Source organism: Perna viridis, chromosome 12, assembly GCF_037379345.1.
Source record: "Perna viridis isolate PV_CMFRI_1.1 ecotype Kerala chromosome 12, ASM3737934v1, whole genome shotgun sequence".
Lineage (NCBI taxonomy): Eukaryota > Metazoa > Mollusca > Bivalvia > Mytilida > Mytilidae > Perna > Perna viridis.
Genome location: NC_142456.1, coordinates 23,930,109 through 23,953,199, shown reverse-complemented (window position 1 = coordinate 23,953,199; position 23,091 = coordinate 23,930,109). Strand labels below are relative to the sequence as shown.

General features: G+C 32.8%; 1 protein-coding gene across 1 annotated transcript in view; it reads right to left on the bottom strand.

Annotated features, from left to right (window-relative positions):
* The window catches only part of LOC148601762 (uncharacterized), a 247,117-nt gene that overhangs the window by 162,961 nt on the left and 61,065 nt on the right, over positions 1–23,091 (bottom strand). The window contains exons 51-71 of the mRNA XM_088556149.1: positions 21,386–21,562; positions 20,181–20,390; positions 19,568–19,610; positions 17,803–17,969; positions 16,847–17,020; positions 15,697–15,961; positions 14,713–14,876; positions 13,886–14,059; positions 13,233–13,442; positions 12,457–12,499; positions 10,805–11,139; positions 9,765–9,977; positions 9,195–9,237; positions 7,950–8,110; positions 7,322–7,495; positions 5,309–5,521; positions 4,295–4,337; positions 3,049–3,221; positions 2,036–2,206; positions 937–1,155; positions 613–655 (exon numbers count right to left, since the gene is read on the bottom strand). Coding sequence (XP_088412275.1) covers positions 613–655; positions 937–1,155; positions 2,036–2,206; positions 3,049–3,221; positions 4,295–4,337; positions 5,309–5,521; positions 7,322–7,495; positions 7,950–8,110; positions 9,195–9,237; positions 9,765–9,977; positions 10,805–11,139; positions 12,457–12,499; positions 13,233–13,442; positions 13,886–14,059; positions 14,713–14,876; positions 15,697–15,961; positions 16,847–17,020; positions 17,803–17,969; positions 19,568–19,610; positions 20,181–20,390; positions 21,386–21,562 — 3,415 coding nt within the window. The remainder of the gene's footprint in view (positions 1–612; positions 656–936; positions 1,156–2,035; positions 2,207–3,048; positions 3,222–4,294; positions 4,338–5,308; positions 5,522–7,321; positions 7,496–7,949; positions 8,111–9,194; positions 9,238–9,764; positions 9,978–10,804; positions 11,140–12,456; positions 12,500–13,232; positions 13,443–13,885; positions 14,060–14,712; positions 14,877–15,696; positions 15,962–16,846; positions 17,021–17,802; positions 17,970–19,567; positions 19,611–20,180; positions 20,391–21,385; positions 21,563–23,091) is intronic.

Genomic DNA, 23,091 nt, shown 5'->3' with positions numbered 1-23,091 from the left:
AAAGTTTCCAGGGGAAAAGCCGATATATGGCTGCAATAAAAGGGTAACAAAATCACTGACTGCATCAACATACCCAAACACTTAAGTAGTATTCCAGCTAAGAATCATGCAAAATGTGATACATGCTTGGAAAGCCTATATATTTTTATTTTTGATATTTTGTTTAAAATGCTTTAGTAAACAGAAATTAACACCTGATTTTTCGTATAATCAGTGCTCAAAGGATATAAAAATTGTATAGAATGCACTGTAGAATTCAAAATTAAGGGAGATAACTCTGTAAATGACACTCAAATACAATAGAATCTATTGGATTTTTAATGTTGATTATCTCTTCAGAGTAGGCGGATTTGAAGGAATAATTACACATTTCATAATATAGACACATAAAACAACTTAATTACAAAAATAAAAATATGTAGCTTTTTTTGGGGTGTATCACATTTTTCAGACTTTGCCTGATTCTTACAAAGATAGCTACTTAATGTCAAATTTTGTGTTCCACTTCTTGACCTTGCTATGACATTGGCTAGATTATAAAAAAAAAACCTGATAACTTTTTAAATTAGTTTCTACTGACTGGTTTTAGGGCAGATCAGTACTTAAACTTACACAATTCTTATTACATTCATCAGAGTCCTGGTTTCCTGTGTACCTACAAAACAATAATAAAAGTTTTACCAATATCTTTTGTGAAATTTTGTCATTACACTGTTCAAACTTACAAATTGTACATCTATGGTGTAATGTATTGGTCAATATGGACTGCCAACATAAACTGCAAAAAAAATGAGTATCGTATGGAATTGTTTGTTTCAGATCAAAAATAGAATTCATCAGGTTTCTCTTATTTTTTTATGATTGTTGCAGCAAAGAAATAGTATACATATCTTCCATAAAGGAACAAAACAATGAGCCCAAGAAGTTTATACGCACCCCAACTATATCCATTTAAACTTATCTCTCCTTTAAGTCGTTCAATGCCAAAGGTCAACACATGGTTACAGGGGTCAAGTTCAAGGAAGGTCCTAAAGCCCTGTGACAGAAAATTGATACTCATACAGCATTCCACAGAGGAACAAGAAGACTTGAGTGCACACTTAGCTGTATCAGGGATACTGGGTGGGCTGGGGAAACTGACATCCATGTCACAATCTACAAAAGAATAAAGTAAATGTCAATTAGCTACAACTCAGAACTGACTATTGCATTTACAAAACTTTGGTGCAAAATTAGTTTTCACTACAATTAAGCAAAAGTAAGGGAAGGTAAATTCCGATTATAAAAAAAGTCCATGATGGCCCAACACATGCTAAACTATCTTCTTTTGCTCTACTATTAAAAAACATAGTTTGGCATTTCTTTAGTAATAACCACAGTTATGTCCCTTTGACCTGCAAGTTTCAGTGTTTTGCCCTATAATAGTGAACTTAAAAAAAAACAGAAAAAATCTTTATATAACTAAGGCCATACGAAACAAAAGTCTAGGTTCTCAAAACACTTTTTAAAAAAAAATTATGTTGGAGGGAGGCTTTTTGTTTTGTCAGAAGCAATTTGACGATTTTTTTTGTGAATTACTTCATGAGCAGATAAATGTTTATTATACATTTCAGAAAACATTTTGTGGGGAAAAATCTGTGAATGATAATGCAAGGCAAAAAATTTTGCTTAAAGATGTAGACCTAGAGAAAGGGTCACAATTCTTACAAATCATTGGAACACTTGCATTCAGAATTTTACATCAATCTCATTTAAGCATCAAAGTAGCTTGGATTGATATTCTGTTTCAAATGAAAGCTTGATAGGCTTTGGTATATAGAAAACATATCCCTGATTTCAAGAGTTATCTCCCTTATCCAAAATCTACCTCCTTAAGTAAACAATTTGGCATATTATTTGTACCAGGTTTTCATTGATATAAAATAAAATGCATCTGCTGAACTATTTTTTTAACCTTTCCGAGCAAACAATCTGTGGTTTGCCAAACCCATGAAAACCACGAAAATTAGTAACCCATAATACTTCCGTAGTATACCTTTTCTCCAGTTTTTGTAGTTAGGTTTATATGTGTCCGAGTCAATATCACAAGGACTAGCCTCTACATAGGAACCAATACCAAGATTACTCAGAACTTCTGCTGCCTTATCTGTGGGTAGGTCATCACTAACTGTATAATCTGGGCTCAGGAAATTTGTTAAAGAGAATCCTATCAAAAAAGAAATGATGAAATTTCTCAATACATGTACATAATACATGCACCTATTTAAAACATTACAATGTTTTATATGCTTTTTCACTAAAGGAATCTTTCATTCTTTAAACTTTAAGGGAATAGGGTAAGTATTTGATTATTAATCTTCGCAATGGAAATTTTATTTTATACATCTGCAACTTTACCTTTTTCCATTGTTCTTCCTGCCTGATTACTTCTACCTTTCTACCTCAGGCTTCAGCAATGATACTAAAATACTGTCTATTTCCAATGAAAATGTCATGTCTAACTGACTGTGACATCACCAATAGACAGAATAACATCAGTTTTAATTAAAGTTTGGTTTTTGTCTGAAAAAACATATTTTTCCCCCGTCCCGCAAATTGGATCCACTTGCAGTATCCAATGTGTCAACAGAACAGATTCATAAAACTCAGTGAGAGGCTGCAGAGAAGTTGTCATGATGAGTTCAGTAGTTTCAGAGAATTTGAACTGACAAGGTAATTATGAGGATTTTTGACAAATTACTAAGTTCAAAGGGGCATAACTCCTAAAAAAATTGGGGGATCAATTTTTTCGGTACGATTCACCACTACATATGATGTTCTTGCTATATACCAAGCTTTGTAAAATTAGGTTTGGTAGCTTCAGAGGAGTTGCACTGACAAACTTTGTGAGGGACAAGCCAAAAACAATATGTCTCCCCACCTAAGGAAAGCATAAATATCTCAATAGAACATTACATCTCTCCCTATCATGCTCACTGTAATATTTTCTGTCCAACCAACATCAAAACTGCTGTTATTGCATATCTAAGATCAACAAAACCTCCATACCTGGTGAAGAAAATCCTGCATTCCATGAACACTGTCTCTTTGGTACCAAACTCTCATGGAACATATTGAACTCTAGATCGGTCATACATGTCAGAGGATTATTATCAAAACAGAATCTGACCTTCAGGGAAACTCTATACTGTCTCTCTACAGATAAATCTTCTATCTTGTACCTTAGAAGAAAAAGTGTTTGGTCAACAAGTTAAGCAGCACTCCATATAAGAATCATGCAAAATGTGATTCATGGTTTGGAAGCCTACATATTTTTATTTTTGATATTTTGTTTCAAATATCATAGTAAACAGAAAGTATCATGTGGCTTTTCATATAACCTTTGTTCATATGAGATAAAAAAAAATACATAGAATGTACTGTGAAATTCAAAATTAAGGGAGATAACTCTGAAAATGACACTAAAATACAATAAAACCATTGGATTTTCAATGTGGATTATCTCCCAAGAGCAGACAGATTGGAATGAACAATTATACATTTCATCATAAAGACTTATAAAACAACTTAATAACAAAAATTAAAATGTGTAGCCGTCTTTGGGGTGTATCACAAATTACAGAATTTGCATGATTCTTACAAAGACTGCTACTTAAAGCATTTATTCAGATTTACATTTTAAATTTAACCCATTCACTACTTCTGACTAGTGAATAAGAAAACTGATCAAATTAATTTTTACAGAACATTCTGCCCGGAAAACTAGGATATTCACCTGACCAAAGCAACTCGTATCAGAATTCCTATACTAAGTCTGGCCAATTGCCCTTTCACTACATCTGACCAGTGAATAAGAAAATTGTTCGTTATTTTTTATATAGGACATTCTGTCCAGTTAAATAGGATTTCAACTGACCAAAGCACCTTTAAACAGAATGCCTCTACTAAGTCTGGCCAATTGTGTTTTTTTTTCTCCAACATTCAGGTTTTCACATTGATACTGCTATTGATAAGACAAATTTTCCTTTCTGACTATTTCTTTTGGCTACTGCGAAAGTACTATATGCGTGGATACCAATTTTTATGGATAAGGGAAGAACTACAAGTTCGTGAATTCCTGAATTTGTGGTTTCAAGGTTTTCAATATTTTGATTGACCAACCCCGAAAACCACAAAAATTGGGTACCCCATGAACAATAGTACTTTCAAAGTTTATATATATAGGCATCAGCTTGGTAACTTTGTAATTACCCTTTATCTATATTTTTACATATATTTAAGTTATTCAACTTACGTTAACCTTATTACACCTTTCATGTTAAATTGTTTCTCTACACCTGAAAAATAAATACAATATACTTATTACTATTTAGCTTTAATTTGACACAGAAAACATTTTTTCAAGAATATAATATCGCAAAATATCAACTCACATTATTTTCAAAATCATAGTTAGGAAACTTGCTTAAGTTCGTTTGCAATAATGTTGAAGCTAAATAACACAAGTTGATATTTTGAGATATTAAATTTCACTCATTATGAACCTTGTAAGTATAACATTTATAAAACATATATTTTTATGTTTTCCATTATTATAAATGCCACAAATAGATTAAGTCCAAAAACTCTCACAAACTTTGCTAAATCAATATGCGGCGTAGTATGTTTAAGATAACAGTATATCATAAAATTTATAACCCCCCTCAAAGATTACTATTTATTTCAAAATCTCCAAACCTCCTCCTCAGAATTAAATGGCCGTCCCCTAAATTACTTGATGTGTCAAAATGATATAAGTATATATTTTTTTGTTTTCTGTATGTTCTCATTTTCGCATTCACTTATCATGTTAAAGAAAAAATAAAATGCTAAATTGAAAGCATATACAATTTAGCGGGTTATTTCCACAAGTGTCAAATTTCGCAATTAGATCTATTTAGTAGGGACATTAAATTTATGTGGTCTTTAATTTTTGAGTCCATAGAAAGGTTCTACTGGAGATATCTGGACTAAATTTTGGCGAGTTTTAATTTATTTGATTCCCCAATCCTCACGAATATAACGTAAATTAGAATCTAACGAAAATATCCTGCAATTCAGTATGAATAATAGAAAATAAAATCAACACAACAAGGCTTCCCCTAAAAAGAATATAAATTGCAACCACAAAAAATTCTGTGACATTATTTTCTTAGTGAGTATTGCTTGTACAGTATGAGTTTTATAAGTGCATACAATTTTTTTTTAATTGAGAATGTGAAAATTATGAGAGTTGTATTGACCCTGTAAACCATCTTTATTAGCTTACCAAATTCAAAATCAGATGTTAGACTGGTATTGAACATAAAATCCTCTATACCAATTATGAAGGTTAGATCACATGGATCAATATAAAGATAGGTATGGAATGGTCGTCCCAGAAATCCTATGTGAGTACAACAGTCAACAGCTGAGCAGGTATCACCAATTACACAGGAAGTTGTATCAGGCAGGGTTCCCATGGGAACATCCAATACACAATCTGAAATATATATATATATATCTTTACCATTTCACATCCAAAGTCTAGAATTCATGGCAGGCTGGACATAAGCATTGGAGTTTAAATCTCAAAACCATTCAGCAAACTAGGCTATATATATCTAAAGTTCAAACTTCAAGATCAATACATAGTTTCAGAAGCTGAATCACCCATGCTGTGGGTGATTGTACCTTTATGAAAGGCACAGATAAGCAAGTGATAAGGACTCTGAATGAAAACAAGAACGGGGGTGTTTTTCATCAAAAATTAGAAATGAATTAACTGTGGAAAACAATTAAGAAAAGGCCAAATACAGTAGTACAGTGTATTGATGTATAGCATGTAGTGCTGCACCATATATATATATACATACATTTTCCTTGGAAGTAAATCTTATCACATATTTAACTCTTAACCATTATTGAACAGATTTCCTTTCATAAATGCTTTTCATCTACATAATGTGCATATGTTTATATTATAAGTTTACTTACCAAGAACTATTACCAAGTGAATGAAAGCCAAACCTTTATAAAGCCTAGTTCGCTGAGTGGTCTAGTGCATAGGATAAATATACAACCAATTACATCTATCCCTGAAGTTGGATAGATACTTAGACTATACACTCACCTGTGACCCGCAAATAATGTAATATCCTAATTCTTAAGTATTGGTCAGTTGAAAAATCGGCAGGGGATGATTCATTAAAACATAATGGAAGAGACTGTTTCAAAACATGTGTTACAGTATAAGAACAAATCTTACTGTGTTCATTTCCTTGAATCTGCTATGTATTGTGGAATATTTTTGACTGATTATAGTGTAAAAATTCTGGTGGGAAATTTTCCCGTATTTTCTGTAGGAGAACGTTGTAGTGTGACCAGCTTTCATTTGCACTCTGATTGTCGAATACTGTTTCTATGAAGCCTACTGAAGGATTTCCAATAAAAAGTTTTGGAAATTAAGAAATCCATGAATCACTAATCATAAGCTTCTGCCCCAGGTTTCAAGGCAGAGCTGTCCTTAACAATGTCTGTCTAGTTTGGATTTATACTAAATAATAGCTAGAACTAAGAGGGACCTCACTGAGTGATATCTACTAACTAGCAAATCCTAGACATACAAAATTAAGTTGAATTATCTCCCTTTGAATGCACTGACAGAAAGTTCATTTACATGTGTTACTAAATCTTCACATAAAGTTTCAAGTTTTTAACTGTTGAAGATGATATGCATTTACAAAATACTTGAATAGATGGACAGATATACTGTATTTTGGTGTGTATTATGCGCACATTTTTACAACGAAATTATTTCCAGAACATGGGGATGCGTATTATACATAAATACATAAGAACTGGAGACGAAATTAAAGATTCTGGTACGTGAAAAGACATTGCGTAATGTAAACAAACAAACTGGAAGTGAAATGTGACTGACAGAAATTTGATCTAATCATCAAATACATCTTCAAGTATTAAATTTTTAGTGATATTTTCTTCAAATCATGTTCAAATGACTTAATAACATGTTTCAAACATAATTTGTACAATATTTCCTTCTTATAAAGCATGGTTAGAAATTAATATGAAACAACTAAAAACCAAAAAGTAACTAATTCTAATTTTGAGTGATCGATCCAAGAATGAATGACCATGGTAGGGGAACGGTAAATGGCACAAAATACAGATTAAGGACGTTATGATGTATCCTCCAATCTACCTCAAATCAATAGAATGTATTTGCAAAATGATACCTTTACACATACACCTAAAAATTCCTATCATTAACAATTTTTACCTTTCTTCCATCCATTAGTTGATGGGTTGTAATATGAACCTGACCTTTGACACTGGTCAGCTGACATAAGGTCACCAATACCTAGATGTTGAAGTAGTTTGGCTGACTGCAGAGTGTTAAGGTCCTGTTGATAGGTTAACCCTTGGTCCGTATACCATGCAGTCAAAGAGAAAGCTAAAACAAAAAACAAATCGGAAATGGCATAGGCATAGATAATTGATACTTTCAACCATGATTTAACAAAGGCAACAAAAAAAGGAGAAATTGTTGGAAGTAAACATATGGAAAAATAGAAATTTTGCCACATTTGAAAATTTTTCCTGTCTGATTTGAATTTTCAGCTTAACATTGTTATAAATTACTTCAATTCTACTAAAAACATGTCACAAAAACATAAAATTAGCAAATCTCCGGCACTGAAAAAAATTGGATCTCCCACTTTAGAATTTTTGAAAGTTAATTAAAATTTTTGACAATACTAGTATATTACTCAGTATCACTCTTAAATTGTAATATACAAACTCTAAATTACTTGTAAATTTCAAAGCAGATGATGATAAGTAAATACGTATCCTGAATGTTTTTTGGTGAAAAAAATGAAATTCATTAATTGATATAGCAAACTTACCTGCATCTTCAAAATCTGTGTTGAAGTTGCACACTCCATACGTCAGTATGTTTTGTTTCATAACTTCCCATGTGTACATGGCCATGGTATCCTCGAACCATAGGCTTACAGTCATATCTACCCTGAACTGTCTTGAAGAGGTCAAATGGTCAACAACAAAGCTGAAAAAAATAAACATTACAATTTGTTTGCATTCTTTACATCATGTAGCCCCAATTTTAACTGAACCAGATTTATTATGCTAAAATAAGAGTTTACTATTTAATTTGAAAAACCACGAGCTTTTCTCATTAAAGGACAGCCAAGTAACCACATGGTCCAAATATAAACAAAGTCTTCAAAAAACAGAAATTTGATGTGGTTTCAGTCTGAAATCCAAACTCACTATATGGTATCCCTTTTTAAATCTTCTGCAGATATCAAATTGCTGTGATTAGTAGTTGCAGAGAAAACTAATGAAAAAGTGCAGACAGACGGACACTATGATCACTATATAGCTCATGATTCAAAGCTGGGAGTATGATAATCTAACTGTAGTATACTATACTCGACGTCACATACAACACATTTTCGAATTGAAGCTCTACTTTTAAAACCGTCGGGACTTACCGCTAGAGTTGTCTCTCTTTTATTTAATATGAAGATAGTTTGCATATATGCATGATGTGTTAGTACCAACGAGTCACTTATTAGCTAAAATCATGTTTAACAAATCCTTACAGGAAAATCTCATACTAATATCCGCCATGTTGGTTTCCACAGGACGATTTGTTTACAAACGAAGTTTGTAAGTTCCCGTCGAACTCCGGTGAAAATCATCTGCTTGATCAACTTCTCGGTATTGTACTCTGTTCACGTAAAATAAATCCAAGATATCCGAAATAACGCCGAAATGCATTCTGGGTTCTTCGGTTTTTGGACAAACCATTTAAACGTAAACAACATCTCCTAGCAACCCGATCACTGTAAACATGGCCGACTTTTTACAATGTAAATATTGGCACCGAGAATTAAAATCTGACCGGAATTTAACGATTCAATGTTCAGGGAGAAGCCGTTTGGCTAAATGAATGAGCAAGTCATTTAAGACAATTTAAACGACGGTAGGTGTCAATAAAGTCATAGAAAATATTTTTATTCAAATTTTAACAGTATGTTATTTATGTAGCGCCAAGTATAGTATAGATCTATGTACTTACTCAATTATATACATGTCACTTACTCAATTATATACATGTCACTTACTCAATTATATACATGTCCATTAATTTGATTTTGTCTGTTTTTCCTGAAAAAAAACAAAAAACATAATGGCTTAGTTCTACACATGTAAATATTCAGGTAGGTAAATACAGATTCAAATATTCAAAATTTTGTCATTCTCTAAAAATAAGAGTAAATCAATCACTAGATGCATATATATAAAAGATCAACATTCCAATGTTCCCCCCCCCCCAAAAAAAAAAAAAATTTAAATGGAGGAAAACTTTAAATTCACTGAAATTTTCTAAGTTCCTGGGACATTATTTTCGTAAAAATCACTCAACCCATAACCAAAGTCAAACTTAATCTGTAACTCTTCATAATATGACCACATTACCAAAAACAAACTTAGTTGGAAAAAGAATTCCAAAAAAAAGTGTGGAAAACGCAGGTGGACTGATGGACAGACACATGAACCGACAGATGCATGGACGGATGCCCTGCATTTCCATGTCCCCTTGCGATATAAATAACAATATGTCATTAAAGATATACAGAAAGACAACGAAGAATTACATACAATGTTGGAAGTAATTTTCCACAGGTTCTTACCCCACTGATACGTCAGGTAGTCTAAATCTATCACAAATCTTTCAATACTGATAGTAAATGTCCGTGAGCAGGGATCAATATCTAAAACTGCTAAGAATGATCGTTGCAAGAAGTCTATATACACACAACATTCTACAGTGGTACATGTAGTTGGTATAACACAGGATATCGGTCCTGAAAGTGTTGTCATGGTACCAATATCATTAGGACAATCTAAAAATAAAGGTTACAATAACTGAAATCATGTACATGATTATGGAACATTGTATAAGGTAAGATAAGTTTTATGTAATGAGGGTAAATATACATACATGTACAAATCAATACAATCAAGACTATCAACCTTTTTTTTTGGCTTTTAACTGACACAGAGATTTACAATTGTTTGAGAAATAAGAGATTCTGGCATGTTCACCTAGCTTTTTTGGCTGGAATCTCTGATATTCCAAGGTGGACAATTGGTGAAACACTAAGAAAAGAGTACGTTTTTTATGTAATTTTTGAAAAACATGATTACATGTGTTTTAAAAGCACAAAACATATTTTTACCATACTGGTCCTAAGCATATGATTCCACATGTTTTTAAACACATACTGATATCTATACTGAGCTATTAATACATCATATTTTACTTTATTAACAAACCATTAAATATATGGACCTTCGGCCAAAATAAATATGTCTGTTTCCTCCTACCATATCTACCCCAGTTTTTTGTGCCTACCCTAAACATTTTATGGCCATTTTGGCTCAAGCACTGTCATAGTCTAGATTGTTCTACCTACCTACCCTATTTGTTTCTTGCTAGTAGCAGAAAACAAGCCTATTATTTGTTTTGGCCTCACAATAGAAAATCGTAAGTCATTCAAAGATGGAAGATTTGTGCTATGTTTTTACAAACACTAAAATATTGTGTGGCACACAATAAGTACCATTCATTTCATTTTTTTTAATCCATGAAAGAACAAAAAGTAATGCCTATGGTGTTTTTTTTTTCAATTCTAATTTTAAAGAAAAAATAACTTCTCCCACTTATTACCAATTTTCCATCCCGTAGAAGTCTGAGGAGTGAACTTCCCTGAGTTCCTATCACACTGACTACTGTTAAGATACTCTGCCACATCAAGTCTCTCCAACACCTGAGATATAACAGTACTACTGAGGTTCTGGTTCACATCTAAACCTTTACTGGCAAGGTATGTATTGACAGAAAAACTATTCTTGTCCTCAGAGAACGAGCATTCCTGGACTGGTAGGTATGTATTTGATAAAACAGCTGTACTGATGTCACATGGTTGGTTGTGCTCTAGACATACACTAATGTTCATGTTGATTAAGAACAGTCTGGCTGCAGATAGGTTCTCTATCAGATAGCTGAAAGGAAAGGAGATGCTATCAAATAGCTGAAATCAATGATAATGGTCTAATTGGTAGTGCATGTCATAAAGTAATCACTTACTCAATAAGACATGTAAAGTTAATAGAGGACAAAGTCCTCATAATGGTAATCAATATGAAATTAACCTATGACCTTAAAATCAGTGATAATATAATTTCAGTCTTACAGTAAGTGATTTGCTATGTAAATACTAATCAGAACTACTCAGCCTTTATTGTAATATAAAAGTGTAGTTGAAATGGCTGAGCAGTTCTGATAAGGCGAAAATATTGCACAACTTGACCAAAAGAAATGTTGTCCCAAGTATGCTTGGGCCTAGTATGACACCATAGGTGCTAGGTTCAGCAGGAGCCTCTTAATATTTCAGGAAAAATTCAACATTTTCATACTTATATGCCTGTGTCAAATTAGGATATTTAGCCACATTTGCAGAAATTTTTCCCCTCAATTTGAATTTTCAGCTTAAGGAGGTAGACCTAGGGTAAGGGACACCACAACTCTTACAAATCATTGGAATGTTTGCATTCAGCATTTTACAAAAATATCATATAAGCATCAAAGTAACTTGGACTGATTTCATTCTGTTTCAAATGAAAGCTTGATGGGCTTTGGTGAAATTGAATATAGTACAAACATATCACTGATTTCATGAGTTATGTCCCTTACCCTAGGTCTACCTCCTTAAAAGTGTAATAAATCGCTGCAATTCTTGTCAAAACATGTCACAAAACAAAAACTCCACATTTCCCACTGAGAGGGAGATCTTCTACTTTAGAATTTTTTTAAGGTTAACACTCCTGATGACATTCACCTTAATACATGTGACAAAGTAAGATCTCTTCAGCTTATAACTTCATTCTCTTACAGTATATCCCTACCACACATTAAAAGAGTGTCCATAACTTCAAAAATAGGAATTAAAGTGATAGAAAAATTGGACTTCGGCCAAGTAAGTCACAGGACTTTTCAAATGAGAGCATGCTTTTATACTTTAATTGCCTGCTTTTTCCGAGGCAGTCAGTATAGTTTCACTTTTTACCCCTTGACCTTAAAGACGCTCTTCTATGGAAATGCAAGTCACCTGATCCCAATTCTGTTCCCTGATTGGCCAAATACTGATAACTTAGTGGCATTCAAAAAACTGTACTGAAAATTGAAATTGTGTGCCATGCGTTACTTTCTGAATGAAATGCAGAAAATTGTAACTAAAAAGAACAAAATTTTAGTGTGTTGGCTATCCTTTTTTAAAGATAGTACTTGTTTCCCAGACATCTTTTCTTGTAAATACTTACAGGAGCTTTATAACACCTCCTAAGTTGATCTCCTGTGTTGTACCTGTAATAGACAAAAGCAGGTAACATTATAATCAAGAAAAAAAAGTAAAACTGACATCTCTATTCTGCTTGGCTTTATACAGTCAGCATCATATAGTTGAGCTTTTTCTCATAAATTTATTACATTAATTTTCATTTAAATACTAAGTTTCATAATTATGTGACTTCATCCTCATTCAAAAGCTAAATAAAAAACCGAGGTTCAGATGACCAAGTAAAAAAAAATCTGTCCATTCCATTTGGTCTGGCATAAAAACAAGGAAAACCTAAATTGTTATTGATATCACTTAGTAGCAAAATTAAAAGTGTATAACATTTTAAGTTGGATTCTCTCCCTTTGCATGTAATAAACAACAATTATCTACTTCAAGCTCATCTACACTTGAAGCCCATCCTACATACGCAGTTTCATCAGAATACATTGAATTATTTGGAGGAGTTGCACTTAAAATGTACATGCAAATAAATGAACAGACATGATGATTCCTATTTATAACAAAAATATGCCTGGGGGGAAATAAATCTTCCTGGTTAGAATGAAATACACATATATATACTTTGTGTCAACTTAGAAATCTGAAGGAAATAGTTTTGTAATTTGGTTGTCACAATGCTATATGTGCTTCATATTTAAAAAGAATGTTTTACCTTGGAAATGCAGATTTTAAACGTTTAGTAAATTAAAAAGATATGCATCGAAACCCCTACGTTAAATTTAAACTTTAAACAATTACCAAAGTTATAATCTAAATAAGCGATATCAATGCTGTAAGTTTCTATTCCAATGCGTAGCCGCTTATAACAACTGTCTAAATGTAGGAAGAAATGGAAGCTCTTTCCAATCTGCTGGATGTCAGCACAGCAATTGAGGGCAGTACAAGAAGATGTTATGTGACATGTAACAGGGTCTGTGATTGGCTGGAGCGGTAAAGATTCTGCACAACCTGTAAATATGATAAAACACATTACATTATATCTACCTCTTATAATTTTGTTTCCTGAACTGAATGAGTAACATGAACCTAAATCATATACACTGTAAATTAAACACAACTTATTTTCATGAATATTTATTTTCCTGTTCCAGGTTATTAATTCAATTTCAATTTTGTGGGCAATTCAAGGAGGTAGATCTAGGGTAAGGGACACAACCCTTACAATTCATTGGAACGTTTGTATTCAGCATTTAACATCAATGTCATGTAAGCATCAAAGAAATTTAGATTGATTTCATTTTGTGTCAAATGAAAGCTTGATAGCCTTTGGTGAAATTGAATATGATACAAACATATCACCGACTTCATGAGTTATGTCCCTTACCCTAGGTCTACCTCCTTAAGTTGCAATTATTTCATTTCCTATCTCATAGAACAAAGGATAAACTTACTAGAATTCCAGCCAGAGACTGCAGGGCTGTAGGGACTATTGGTCCTATCACACATTGTGGTCACCATGTATTCTGCTATACCAAGGTCCTCCAATAAAAGGTCTGCTGTGGAACTATCCAAAGGTGCAGAAACATTTAAACCTTTCTCTGATACCCAGCTTCCATAGGAGAAATCTGTAATATAAAGTATTGATGTTGAAGGAAGTTAGAACAAACATAAAGTCGCATGGATTGTGTTTAATTAGCAGAGATGATTTTTACAAGGGTCAACAAAGCAGAAAATGGCAAAATCAGAAGTAAATATACAGTAAATAAAGAATCGTAACAGTAAAATCCAGATTTGAAATAGCAGCAATCCGATAAAATACGAAAGAAAATCATCCCTGGCTTAGTATATGACTCATACAGGAAGTTAATATAGAACAGCTGCAACAAAAATTTGAATTCAGAGGTAACTTCAGACAAACAAATTGATTCCAATATACCTCACACTCCAAATTATTTTTTTTGCATACATTTTTTTTGGAGATTTCAATTGATGTGTATACTGGAAACCACAAAACCACTATTAATTCGGGAATTAACAAACTTGTTTTTCTTCTGTAATCCATGAATTAAAGAACTTTCACATTACAGAAACTAGGCTAATAGCTTGTTTTTTTTTTTTTTCTTTAAACATCTCCATTTTGGCAGAAAGGACAATGGGATTGGGTAAAAAAAGATGTTGATGAATTGATCTGTGGTTTGTATGCAGAAAAGAAAATGAGATTTCAACTATGACAGCTCCTTTGGGTATATCTTAGCCAAGGTATCACTCAATTACTTACTCTCCACCTCAACAGTAGTATGAGGGTCACATGATCGTTTTGGAAGTCTAAAGTCCTTAAGTAGTTGTGTAAACAACCCACATGGAGAGTTAGCTTCAAAACAAACACTGGCGTTTAATGACAGAAGGTACTGCTTCTCAGCACTTAAATCATCTAATGTAAAACTGAAATAATACAAAATATATAGATTTGAGGGTATTTTATCAGATACTTGTGTTACAGCAAGTTAAACAGGTAACTTCAGGAAACAGAATTTGTCTTCCTTTGATTGAATCACGATTGCATGATGAACTGCCATAGGTGGTTAACTTGACGACAAAGAAGGATATTTAAACTTTCTTTCAGACATATATTTAAATATCTATGAAATGATAAAAAGTTTCAATCTTTTTGTCATTTGTCAAGTAACTACTTAAGGAATTAAGGATTGTCATTCAATCAAGAGAAAACAAACTGTATTTCCTTAACATCATCATTGTTTGGGCTGTAAGTTAAATCAAAGTCTTAAGGATTGTCATTCAATCAAGGGAAGACTCTATTTCCTGAACAATATTATTGTTTGGGTTGAAAACTTAATCAAAGTCCAAACCTTAATGTTTTGATCAGTTTTTGTATTTCAGGTAAGCAGACAGTTTAATACATCATTACAGAAAAGTGTATATTTTTTTTCAAAACAGATGATGTGACATAATTATAAGGACATTAATTTGAATTATCAGTTAAACTAAATACTGAATAAACAACAGCAATTAATTATTTTTTATTGGAGATTGGCAAGTCACACTGTTGGAAACGGTTGTTAATGACAATGTTAATGGACAGTCTGAAAATAGATCGAGTCAAATAGACAGTCTGAAAATAGATCGAGTCAAATAGACAGACTGAAAATAGATCATGTCAAATAGACAGTCTGATATTAAATAGTCACATAGACAGTATGAATATAGATAGAGTCAAATACAGTAAAAATAAAAGATTACTTACTCTACATGGACAACACCACGTAACTGTACATTCTCTTGCTGCTCAAAAACATAGTTTATCAGACTCTTTTGAAGATTTAAGTTATCAATACCAGCAGTAAAATGTTTATCGCAGGGATCAATCTCAACAAAGAACATCACAGAGCGTCCTAATTCATCTATCTCCAGGCAGCATTTGATACCTGTACAAGTAGCTGTGAGCTGACAAGTTAGCGGCAAACTTGAGTTTATTGGTGGTAAAGAATGTGGCAAGGTCAGTGGGCAAGCTGAAATCAAATGATACTTTTTAACTACATGTAAGAGTAATCAAGGGAACCAAGGTTAAAGCAGTAATCAAAAGAATGCAATCCAGGGACAAAGACCAGACATGGAAAACATGCAACACTTAATGTAAGTGGTTCAAGATTCATATCAATACATATACTCACCATTATGTTATCCTGTTGCATTAGCACTGCTGTACTAAGGATGGAGTCCATAGCACAAATATATATTCATCATTACTCTACCTTGATGCTATACCTCTGATCTGGGTTCCTAGAATTAGAAGAATACTCACCATTTCTCCATTCTGATGTTATACCTTCAGACTGAGTCCCTAGAACAAGGAACATATACAAACCATTATTCCATTCATATTTGCCAGCACTTTGGATTAGTCCGTAGGACAAGGAACATATACTCACCATTATTCCATCCATATTTGCCAGCACTTTGGATTAGTCCCTAGAACAAGGAACATATACTCACCATTATTCCATTCATATTTGCCAGCACTTTGGATTAGTCCCTAGAACAAGGAACATATACTCACCATTATTCCATCCATATTTGCCAGCACTTTGGATTAGTCTGTAGGACAAGGAACATATACTCACCATTACTTAACCCTGTGGAGCCAGCACTGCTATAATCTGGGTCAGAGTGTCTAGCTCTGATATACTAATCATCAATCATTATAATAATCTACCCTGGTTAGGGTCCCTAGAATGAAGAACATATACTCACCATTACTTCATCCAAATGAGCAAATACTCAGAATCAGAGTCTCTTGGACAAGAACATATATGAATACTCACCATTTCTCCACCCTGTTGAGTCAGTATTGATATACTGAGTGGGAGGTCTGAGTAATATACATGTATACTCACCATTACTCCACCCTGTTGAGTCAGCACTGCTATATTCTGGGTCCGAACTCCTATCACAAGGAACATCACTCAAGAATTGAGCTATCCCAAGAACATCTAATAACTTATCAATCTGCACAACAGTCAATGTACCATTAATGTTGTTATCTATCTTATACTGGGTCAGAGAAAAGTCTGAAAATAAAATGGAATAGACACTTTAAAAACAGGCTGAATCAAAAAGAAATTTAGGAGCTATAGCTCACTGGTGATAACCCTGTTTTCAATCATGATATAAGGAAAATAAACAAAGTCCTCGGTAAACAAAAAGTTGTTGTCAAATTTTTCTGAAAATTGATCCCATCATATTGCTTACATCTTAACATTTCAAGCCGCTGTGATGAGTAGTTGCTGAGAAAAATGTAACAGAAAAAAGTATTACACATGGACACACAGACAAGGGATAGACTGATTGGACATAAGTATAATACTGGGAACTTGTCTAAACCAGACACTTTATCAATGTATTCACATAAATTTAAAGATATTTTGAACGCTGGTAATCAGAACAACCGAACAAATAATAAATCTACAAGGAGTTCAGTCAAGACAGATTTTACTGTATATGTAGCAAATTAAACTTAAGGAAAAAGACATATATTTCTACAAACTTTCTATATCAAGTACCACAAAAAAAGAAAAAAATGCAAAAAGCATTATTAGGAGTTCTGTATGGCATCATAGAACATGTTACTAATATCACATATCGTGAAATTGTTGCCATAGACAGCTTCTGTTTTCTTTACTGTTTAAAGTTCTTTCAGTCATAAAACAAAAAAATATAAATGTTTCAACAAAAATCAACACATGCAAATAAAGCATCCTGTCATTGTCAGTCAAAATCAACCAATCAGTGACAAGATCAAGTCATTCAGAGGTGAGTAGAAGAATTTGAGAAATGTTATCATGCAACTAACCTTCCACCTGGTACCCATCACCAGAAGATCCACAGTCTTCTTTGGGGAGCTTAGTGTTGGTAAACACTGGAACATACAGGGAACAAGCTCCATTGTACTCCAGGCAAACACTAACATTCAGGTTAAATAGGTACTTGTTCTCTCCAGCTAAGTCGTTGATGGTGAACCTAGGATAGGAGAGGTTAGTCATTTATAAAATATTTAAAGTCAGTGATGTTTAACCTATGATAGGAGAGGTTAGTCATTTGCAAAATATGTTAAGTCATTGGTGGTAAACCTAAGAAAGGGGAGGTTAGTCATTTGTAAAATATGCTAAGTCAGTGATTTTTAACCTATGATAGGAGAGGTTAGTCACTTGTAAAATATGTTAAGTCATTGGTGGTAAACCTAAGAAAGGGGAGGTTAGTCATTTGTAAAATATGCTAAGTCAGTGATTTTTAACCTATGATAGGAGAGGTTAGTCACTTGTAAAATATGTTAAGTCATTGGTGGTAAACCTAAGAAAGGGGAGGTTAGTCATTTGTAAAATATGTTAAGTCATTGATGGTAAACGTATGATAGGAGAGGTTAGTCATTTATAAAATATGCTCAGTCATTGATGGTAAACCTATGATAGGAGAAGTTAGTATTTGTGAAATATGTTAAGTCAGTGATGGTAAACCTAGGATTGAAGAGGTCAGTCATTTATAAAATATGCTAAGTCATTGATGGTACCCTAGGATGGAAGAGATTAGTCACTTGAATAATATATGACAAGTTGTTGATGGCAAACCTAGAATGGAAGAGATACGTCACTTGAAAAATATACGAAAATTCATAGATGGCAAACCTAGGATGGAAGAGATAAGTCATTTGTAAAATATACTGTCATTGATGATGGTAAATATAAGATGAAAGAGGCTAGACAATTTTTTTCAATATGAAAAAATGAGAATTCCATTCTTAAACAGAAGAAAATTATAACTGATACAAGCATCAGAGCATTTCATGGTTGAGGCCCAATATGAAGAGTTTCAGTCAAAAATACATTCATACATGAAAAGTAATTTAATCCAACTAAGCTTAGGAGGTAGACCTAGGGGTAGGGGACATAAATCTTAAAAATTATTGGAACCTTTATGTAAAGCATTTTACATCAACCTCATCTAAGCATCAAAGTAACTTGGATTGATTTCATTCTATTTCAAAAAAAAGCTTAATAGGCTTTGGTGAAATTGAATATGATACAAACATATCACTGATTTCAAGAATTATGTCCCTTATCCCCCAGGTCTACATCCTTAATTACAGTTTATGATTAGAAAGTTGTTAAACCAAAATTACTTTAAAGAGACCTACTGTATATCCCCAATAACAATGGTGGCCTTAAGTATAAGCCTGTCTAAAAATCGGGCAGGGGTGATTTATCAAATCTTAATAATTAATGAAACTGATAAAATACATTTGTAACTTCCTATAACTCTTACTCTGTACATTTCCTTGCTATGTATCATAAAAAAAATTATTTTTGACTGGATTATAGTGTAAAAATCCAAGTGGGAAAATTGTTCATACTTTTCTATAGTAGAATTTAGTTAAACTTTAAGTGTTAATAAATATACAGTGACCAACTTTCATTGGCACTTTTATTGTTGTATACAGTTTTCACATGGCGTACTGAAAGATTTCCAATCAAAAGATTTTTCGGATTAAGATATGTGTGAATCATTAATCATAAGCTTCTGCCTGGTTTCAGGCAGAGCTGTACTTAAAAAAGTCTACTCACTCAAATCTGACAATATTGTGTAATGACATCATTTGTCTGGTTCCTGAAAAGTCAACATAAAGAAAAATCACCAACTATTCTTGTGAAACTGACAAAACTGAAAAAAAAAACATTATTTTTCAATCTCTAATATTTCTCATCAATTACAGTTTCTCAGATGGACAAAGTAAATTTACTAGTAGTTTCATGTCAGTTTTTTTTTTAATTTCTGTGTTCTGTTCTTTGCAATTCTTACCGTTTTCTTTGCTTTATCTTAAAATTGTGAAAATGAGTTTTCGATAATATTTTATTGCTTTCAAACTTACCATTGATCTATTCACAAAGGTAAAAAACTGACTAGCAATACACAAAACAAATCAAATAAAACTTTTGAAATCAAATAAAGAAAGACCACTGTCAATGTATTTATTTTCGAGGTTGTTAATTTTCGCGGATTCTGCCACATGAACATATTTGCGGGTACAAATTTTTACAAATTCCAAAAACGATAAACCTTATATTGTGTTTAAAAACAATTTCGCAGGCACTATTTTTTGTGCTTTTATGTTCACTGCAAAAATAGCAAAAATTAGTACACTCTGAAAATTTATACTTTTACAGTATATATAGTTACCCCACTGATATCCTTTCAATGACACAACAACTGTCCTTTTCTCTATAGCCAGATTGAGTTTCAGGTTACAACCATCAATCAGAGCTGATATAAGGAAAGATCTGCCAATCAGCGGAACCTCAACACAGCAGCTTACACCACTACAGTAGTCAGGGATGTGACAAGTCACACTGCTGGAAATGGTTGTTAATGACAATGTTGATGGACAGTCTGAAAATGGATCAAGTCAAATAGACAGTTTAAAAATAGATCGAGTCAAATACAGTCTGAAATTAAATGGTCACATAGACAGTCTGAATATAGATACAGTCAAATAGACAATCTGAAATAGATAGTTATATAGACAGTCTGAAAGCAGATAGAGTCCAATGGAGAGTCTAAAAATAGACACAGCATCAAATAAAAAAGTATCTCTAACTATCTGATGATTAGTTTAAATGTATGGATACAGTGAAATCTGTCTAAAACAATCACATTTTGGACTTTAAAATTGGTTCAATTTAGACAAGCATTTGGTTTAAAACACACTGAAACTGATATAAAGGGACTTTAAAGTGCCTGATTTAGAACTTTAGAGGGGTTTGGGGATTTTTTAGTGTTCAGTTTAGACAGAATTCACTATAATTGTAAATTCATTACATTATCTGTGGTTAATTTTTTATTTATCTGTTTTGTAATGCAGCTGCCCTGTTTGTTCTCTTACATCTATTGTAATCAATAAGTGTAAGTGTTTATAAGAATCTGCCTGATTCTTACAGGAACTGCCACTTAACACTTAAAACAATTTTTTCCATGGGTGAAGTACATGTACATCAGTAAGTAAATAATGTGTGTAGCAGTCAAAAAGTGTTTATTGTCATAAAACCATGGAAACATACTACAATTGTTGAACCTTGGTGAGCAGGCTCACAACACCCCACATGGCCACATTGGCACTCTTTAGCCATGTTCAGTCCAAATACCCAAATAAGTGACCCATCCAATCCCCACCCCTGCCTCCTTTACCAACTTTTGTGAATATCAGTTCCATTTAAGCCTATATAGCTACTAATGGAGGCACAATCAGGCAACAACAGACAGACAGATGGGCCAAATTTTTTTTTATCATCTGAATATAGCTGAAATATTGCTGCTCGGACGTTAAACCCCAACAAACAAACAAACAAACGTTTTAAATTTGATCTCAGAAGAAAAATTCAACCAACCATTTGAATTCCATCCGTTAGTGGCTGGAGAGAAAATGCCAGAAGTTCTGTCACATTCATTGTCGTTGAGAAATGGATCCAGTCCTAGTTCTTCCATCAAATCTCCTAATAAGGCTGTTGTCAGGGGCTCTATAGGGGACAGACCTTTATTAACCATCCATGTCGAAAGAGAGAAATCTGAAAAAAAAAGATGATGATAGAAATATGGTACCAGATATGTTAAAACTAGGCTTTGCCAAACCTTTTTGGTTCTGAAGAACAGGTCATCGATTTATTCATTGTTTGCTTTAGACAGGTTTTACTGTGATTATATTAAAAATTCTAAGATACTGGAAAATTCAAGATATTCCAATGATTTTTTTTTTGCTTGGAAATCATCAAAACTTTCCTAAGCTGTTATTGAAACACCTGATGAAGAAATTTTAATATTGCTTTTATTATGGTTCGGCCTAAAAACCAGGCATGGGGTGATATGTCATATCTTAAGATAATCAATGAAACTGTATAAATACATTTGTTAGGTCCTAAAAGCAACTCTTCCTATGTTCATGTCCTTGGATCTGCTACTTATAGTGTAAAAATTTTGTAGGAAATTTTCCAGTATTTTTTCTGTAGTAGTACATAAGCATAATCTGAGTGTTAATATCTCCAATGGGCACTTTTATTTGTAATTTTATTTTCAATACAGTTTCTGAGGCCAACTGAAGGATTTCTAATGAAGAAAATATTTGGGATCTCCTCTGTATCTTGAAATATTTTATGACTGGTTACAGTGTGAAAATTCAGGGGGAAAATTTTACCATACTTTTTCTGTAGTAGAACATAACCAAATTTTAAGTTTTATGTGGATTATTTTTATTTGCACTTATATTTCCTAATACAGTTTCTATGGGGCCTACAGAAGGATTTGCAATAAAAAATATTAAGGGTTAAGAAATGCATGAATCACCCATTATAAGCCTCTGCCTGGTTTTTAGGCCAAGCTGTACTAAAAACATCACCAAAGCAGTTCTTTAGATAAGAATTCAATAATAATTCATATATTTTTGTATTTAACAGTTAGAACAGAGTAGAAAATTATGAACAAGAGTCTCTTTCCAGCTTTGCACACATAAAAAAATAATAATAATAATAGTACTGAATGGGAGGGGGGTACAATTTTGTGATTTTGAAACAAAAAGGTATACAATTTTGGGGTTTCTAATTTTGGCAGATGGTAAGTGGTGCACAAAGTACTTGAGCCCAGAGTTAATATTTTGTAGAAATTATTATTTTTTTTTTTTGGTCAAGAGTTCATATTTTGTAAAAATCATTATTTTTTTTTAAGACACACCAGTAAAACAAGCCAAAATTAGCACCTTGTGAACATGACATAAAAATATGTTATACTATAAATAAATTTATTTTGCAATAAAAAAAAATCATGAATTAATATTATAAGTCCATTTATTAATAATCGACTTCAGATGTAACAAGCTTTTTCATTGGATAAGAAATTTGTCTATCATCACACAAACAAAATTTTGATATGGAACAGTGAGGTACATCATCTTTTTTATGATCTACCAAATTTTGATACTGAAAATAAATTACAATGACTGTAATATTTACTCTGTCTTTTCAAAATAACCTCAATGCTCATGGTGCAGATTATTAAGTGTGCAATATGTGACTGTTACAATTTCTTCATAGACAGAAAAAAATAC